General features: G+C 47.1%; 1 protein-coding gene across 1 annotated transcript; it reads left to right on the top strand.

Moving 5' to 3' along the window:
* Positions 1–936: 936 nt before the first annotated feature.
* Positions 937–6,175, top strand: LOC145719617 (integrin alpha-X-like). Its single transcript, XM_081811135.1, has 10 exons — positions 937–1,079; positions 1,169–1,248; positions 1,333–1,416; positions 3,512–3,590; positions 3,701–3,808; positions 3,912–3,995; positions 4,201–4,314; positions 4,455–4,556; positions 4,822–4,932; positions 5,729–6,175. The coding sequence occupies exons 2-10, from the start codon at positions 1,208–1,210 to the stop codon at positions 5,825–5,827; spliced, it is 822 nt and encodes a 273-aa protein (XP_081667261.1). The 5' UTR covers positions 937–1,079; positions 1,169–1,207; the 3' UTR covers positions 5,828–6,175.
* Positions 6,176–6,384: the final 209 nt, after the last annotated feature.

Below are 6,384 nucleotides of genomic sequence, written 5' to 3'. Positions count from 1 at the left end.
AGCAACCCTCAGTTTGTTTCCTGAGATTAAGAGTCTCTTATGGTTTGTCTCCCTCCCATGAGAGGCTCTTAACTATAGGAAACAAACAGGTTGCTAGAGGGGAGGTTGGGGTAACTGGGTGATTGGCATTAAGGAGGGCACTTGATGTAATGAGCACTGGGTTAGTTATATGCAACTGATGAATGACCTAATTCTACCCCTGAAACTAATAATACAGTATATGCTAACTAAATTGGATTTAAATAAAAAATTAAAAAAAAAAAGAAATGCACAAAAATACCCTTATCTGTTGGTGGCATACGTTGAGGTATTTCTGGACAAAATGCTGTGATATTCAGAACGTGCTTTAAATTTTTCAGAAAAAAAGTGGCAAAGAGCTGAATAAAACAAGAGTAGAAAAGTGTTGGTAATTTAAATTGAGTGATGGGAACATGGGGGGGTGTTGACTTACCTAGTCTCTCTCTACTTTTGAGTATGTTTCAAAATTTCCATAATAAAATGCTTTTTTTTTTTTTAAAGAACAGTAAATAAAAAAGGGGTAAACTCTAATAAATCTGGCATTTCTACTAGGATGAAGTTTTACCAGATAGTGTCTAAGGATTTTTATTTTATTTTTTTAGGTCTGAGGATTTTTTAAAAAACATAATCTTTTTTTTTTTTTTTTTAAAGATTTTATTTATTTATTTGAGAGAGAGACTGAGAGAGAGAGAGAGCATGAAAGGGGGGAGGGTCAGAGGGAGAAGCAGACTCCCCGCCAAGCAGGGAGCCCGATGCGGGACTCGATCCCGGGACTCCAGGATCATGACCTGAGCCGAAGGCAGTCGCTTAACCAACTAAGCCACCCAGGCGCCCTAAAAAACATAATCTTAAGGTAGATACCAGGAAACTGTCACTACTTCATGGAGTCTCTTCGGAACGTGAACAAATGCTCACCTGCCTTTTTTTCATCTGCCCTTGCCTAGAGCCAGCTGCAGCCACACTCCCCACACCTGACCTGTGATGGCACCCCAGCCCAGGGCCAGGGTATTCAGAGCACCCGCTGCAGCATCAACCACTTCATCCTCCCTGAGGGTGCCCAGGTCAGCCTTTCTTCTGTCCACCCCCAGCTCCCTTCCCCCCACCCTACCTCACTTCTTGGTGACCTCCTTCATTACTGCCTCTTCCTCAGGTCACCTTCTTGGTCACCTTTGATGTCTCCCCCAAGGCCATGCTGGGAGACCGGCTGCTTCTGACAGCTAATGTGAGCAGGTGAGCTGGGGGTATTTAGACCTCCTTGCCCCCTAGCCTCCTCCTCTGGGGTCCTTGCCAACTAGGCTCCTCCTCTTTCTCCAGTGAAAATAACACTCCCAGGACCAGCAAGAGCACCTTTCAGATGGAGCTCATGGTGAAGTATGCCATCTACACCGTGATCAGCAGGTACCATACCATGACCTCTCCATCATTCTGATCGGTCTAGGCAAGGTTTTCAGTCCCTGCAGCAGTTGAACACCTGGGACATTCAGGTTTTATCACTACCCTTTCTATTGGTAGATGATACTGCTAACACTTACTAATCAAGTATGGAGTGTTTATTGTGGGCTAGCTATAATAATAATTGTGATACCATCATTACATCATACATTTAATAGAGATTATGGTTCTTTTTTAAAAAATATTTTATTTATTCATTTGACACATGGAGAGAGAGCCCAAGTAGGCAGAGTGTAGGCAGAGGGAGAGGGAGAAGCAAGCTCCCCACTGAGCAGAGAGCCCAATGCGGGGCTCGATCCGAGGACCCAAGCCGAAGGTAGACACTTAATCGACTGAGCAACTTGGGTGCCCTGAGGTTATGGTTCTTAGAAGTCTTTCTTAAAAGCACCAAGATTGTCCTGGGTTTCCTGAGAAATATGAGACATTTTCCTGTCTTGAGGTTCTTACAACTTTGTTGGGGAGTGAGGTTACCCTGATCCAAGGCAGAATCTCATCAAGGACCTCTCTGTGGTTCTGTACCCTGAGGCTATTATGAGTTTCCAAGAGCAGCTAGAGACTCCTTTCAGGGGAGGCTTCAGCTGAATGTTGAAGAGTCCATAGCATTGAGCTTAGCCAGTGATTCTCAAAGGAGCCCTTGGCATTTGGGTGAGACAATTCCTCATTGCAAGAAACAGATTTTCACCCTATAGGGCTTTTAGAACTGCTATTCTTCCTTTCCCAGTCCCCTTTGGGAGGTATAGGTAGAAATGAGCTGCTTGCTGCAGAGGCCAAGTATCAGGGAGAAGCTAGATAAAAGAAAAAGACCTTAAAATGCCATTCCAGGAGGGATAATAGATGAGGTGTTTAAAATTCAGGAGTCAAGTCATATATTTGAGCATATACCCTCTTTCAGTAAATACTTTCCTAGCATTTGCTATGTTCTAAGCACAGGGCTATAGTTGCTTTCTATAAATTCATTTGACATTATTATGTATAATCAAAACCAGACATAACAACCTGCCCTTGTGCAATGTGTACACTCATGATGTACAACAAGTCCATGTGGCTTAGTCTGGGTACATTCCCCTGTACTAGTTCTGCCCTTGTGACTCATTGGACATCCTCTCCCTTCCCAGTCTCACACTCTAATTCATACCTCCACACCAGGAGCTCTCAGCAGCCCAGCCAGGTGCATGCTCTGAGCTTGCTTGCTAGAATGTGCACTGGGGACCCATAAGCAGGGCACACTACATCTAGATGTATGTGGCTCTACAGTTAAGCTGTGCTCTGCTGATTTGACTCTGTGGGTGGGGACATTCTGAGAGGCCCATAGGATGAGTCTGGGGCATTTTGGGGGAGTTCCTCACAGAGGAGGGATGAGAGTTCAGAGTAAAAGTGGTCTAGAATTTGGACTGTACAGGCAAAGGACAGGTACTTAGGCAGTGGAGCAGGAAGGGGCAGAGGTGAGACCACCCACCTGTTCAAGTGGCCAAGCTGGCCACTGGGTCTCCACACGTGGGTCTGAGAAGGTCTCAGGAGGAATTGTTACACTGAGATCCAGTCAACAGTCTACTGTTAGACCTTCCCTCACCTCTAGGCCCCAGTGCCAGAAAAGCCAAGGGAACAGGACAGGAGAGAAGGCCTGTGGGAGGCCAGACAGGGGTAGTGTTCAGTGCACATTTGTCAACAGCATCAGCCCAAGTCTCTCTAAAGCTCTTCTGTGTCTCACATGCATATCCAGTATCCTCTGTGCCCATGAAAGCGGATGGCCCGGCCCCTGCCTCCAATGAGTCAATGGCATAGCTCTGGGTCCCTTTCACTGTAGTCTCTGTCCAGTCCCCTGGGCAGTTTCCTCTGTTGGGAGCTTCTGCAAGAACCTTACACCCAGCTTGAAGCCCAGCCCTGCTCCATAAATACTCCCATTATCCAACATCAACCATAGACTTCATTGCGGGCTACCCCAAGGCCCCACTGACTACCTATCCTGTCATGCTGCTAGCCAGAACCTCTTTAGGAGGCCCCCATGGAACTTCAAATCCATCCATGCCTCTTCTCTCACCAGCCATGAACAGTCCACCAAGTACCTCAACTTCTCAGCCTCAGACCAGGAGGAAAGCAGCCAGGCTCAGCATAGATACCAGGTAGGTGATGCTGACTCAAGAGCAGGGGCTGTGGCAGGGGGCTGGGAGCCAGCAATTAGGGAGGGATGTGGGTTTTGGCATGGTCTTTGCCCTCACTGCCCTCTGTGCAGGTGAACAACCTGGGACAGAGGGACCTGCCTATCAGCATCATCTTATCTGTGCCTATGGAGCTGAATGGGGTACCTGTGTGGAGAGAATTAGAGGTCTTCCACCCCCAGGTATTCCAGGACTGTGTACAGCTCATGCCCTTTACCTGGATTCTCTCTGTCCCTCATGAATCCTTGATGGCCCCACTGAGATGCTTGCTGTGTCTTTTCCTAGAATCCCTCCATTCAGTGTTCTTCAGAGAGAATAGTGCACAGAGAGTCTGACTTCCTGACCCACATTCAGAAAAATTCTGTGCTGGTAAGGAGGGCTCTGGGACATTTCCACTTTAAGCCACACATGAGAGGAATTTAATTCAAGAATCAGTATTACACTCAGATGGCTGTCTGCCGAATAGCCCTTTTGAATTCAAATGTGGCTGCTCCTCTCATATCAGTCAGTTTAATACTGTCTTCTGCCTTTAAAACCACCTTTCTATGGCCTAATGTTACTTCTCTGTTCCTAGGACTGCTCCATTGCTGACTGTCTGAGGTTCTGCTGTGACCTCCCCTCCTTTGGCATTCAGGAGGAACTTGACTTCATTCTGAAGGGCAACCTCAGTTTTGGTTGGGTCAGCCAGGTGTGTGGGCCCAACAGCAGTGTCTCTCCCTTGAATTCAGGTGGTAACAGATGTGTCTGTGGCCACCCTCAAACCAGGACTTTACTTGAACTCTGAGCCTTCCCAGAGCTAATCCCCAGCTCTGCCCCTCTGTCTTGCAGACATTGCAGAAGAAGGTATTGGTAACGACTGTGGCTGAAATCACATTCAACAGATCCGTGTATTCCCAGCTTCCAGGACAGGAGGCATTCTTGAGAGCTCAGGTAGTGACTGTGTGGTAGGAGTGGCCAACCTCATAAGAGGGCTCCTAATCCTAAATCTCCAGTGTTGTGTGGGAGGCTCAGAAGTCTGGAGGGAGGGAGGATGAAGGTCCATCAGCAGAAGAGTTATCCCTAAGCCCATGAGTGTTTCTATGTCTCACCCTTTGGAGAAAGGGAAGGAGGGGAGGGAGTTAAAATTGGTGAACCTAGGAAGAATCTGGGGTAGCAAGAGTTCTGGTTCTTTCTGATGAGGTCACCTCCACTCCAGGTGGAGACGGTGCTGGAGAAGTATGAGGTCTACAACCCCATCCCCATTATTGTGGGCAGCTCTGTGGGAGGGCTGCTGCTGCTGGCTCTCATCACAGCCATCCTGTACAAGGTGAGTGTTTCCATTCTGCTCTTGACATCACCAGCAATTTGATCCCATTCTTTCTTTTTTATTATTATTTTTTAAAGATTTATTTAATTAATTAATTAATTAATTAATTAATTAGAGAGTGAGAGAGAAACAGCATGAGAGGGGAGAGGGTCAGAGGGAGAAGCAGACTCCCTGCTGAGCTGGGAACCCGATGTGGGACTCGATCCCAGGACTCCGGGATCATGGCCTTAGCCAAAGGCAGTCGCTTAACCAACTGAGCCACCCAGGCGCCCTGATCCCATTCTTTCTATAATGTAAGAAAGAGCTCACCTTGGATATAGGTGCACATTCTTGCTAAGTCACTGCATGTGAGAGATCCCCATTCACCTATGACATCACTGGTCCCCAACTGTCCCCCATGTCCATGCCTTCCTATCTGATTCTCAGGCCTCCTTTAATTGCTCTCCCAGTCTTTTCCACTCTCTTCTTCTTCCTGTCTTTTGTACTCTCATCTTCCTTGCTACATGTTTCCCTTCACGGCAAATTATAACATAAAAACAGTGGCCTGGATTAGGTGTTGACACCAACAATGATTCTGTCTGTGACTGTAGGCAGTGTCTGTTCAAGGCTGGGCCTTGATTTCTCATGCTGAAGGTGATTCCACCCAGTTCACTAAATGACCCAGTGTATCTAAAGATTCTAGGGCAGTGCTTGTACATAGTAGGCATTCCAGAAATGGTGATCCCTCTCCCCCCAGCCATCCCTTTTCCTCTCTTCCACTGGATTTCCTAATTCTCTTTTCCTTCCTCCCCCACAGGTTGGCTTCTTCAAACGTCAATATAAGGAAATGATGGTGGAAACCAATGGGCAGACTGTCCCAGAAAATGGGACTTCAGACCCTCAAGTTGCCCAATAAGAAACTACCTCCTATTGTTCCTTGGACCTGTTATCCTCTGAGAGGTTTCCTGGCCCTCTTACTCCCAACTAAGTTAGGCCTGCAGGGGGAGAAATGTTCCACATGAGGCTGCTTTCTCCTTTGGGAGGATGCAATATATCCACACAAAGTGCCTTGCCTGGGAAGGGCCATTTGTCTTGTCAAGGCTGTAACTGGAAACCCCAGAACAGGACCCTAACCATGCCCCTGGGTGGAGTTGATTTGGATTTCTACTTAGAAATACATGAACAATAGCTTCGGCTCCAGTCTCTCTTGCTTCACTTGCCACCCATGATCTTTCTAAAATACAGTACTAAACAAGCCACAATCCTCATCTATCTTTTTTTTTTTTTTTTAAAGATTTTATTTATTTATTTGAGACAGAGAGAATGAGAGAGAGAGAGCACATGAGAGAGGGGAGGGTCAGAGGGAGAAGCAGGCTCCCTGCCGAGCAGGGAGCCCGATGCGGGACTCGATCCAGGGACTCCAGGATCATGACCTGAGCCGAAGGCAGTCGCTTAACCAACTGAGCCACCCAG

The sequence above is a fragment of the Leptonychotes weddellii genome, unplaced genomic scaffold, assembly GCF_054177405.1.
Source record: "Leptonychotes weddellii isolate Sample4059 unplaced genomic scaffold, ASM5417740v2 HiC_scaffold_5824, whole genome shotgun sequence".
NCBI classification, from domain to species: domain Eukaryota; kingdom Metazoa; phylum Chordata; class Mammalia; order Carnivora; family Phocidae; genus Leptonychotes; species Leptonychotes weddellii.
Note: the sequence above shows the minus strand (reverse complement) of the source record. Positions and strands in the feature narration are given on the sequence as shown.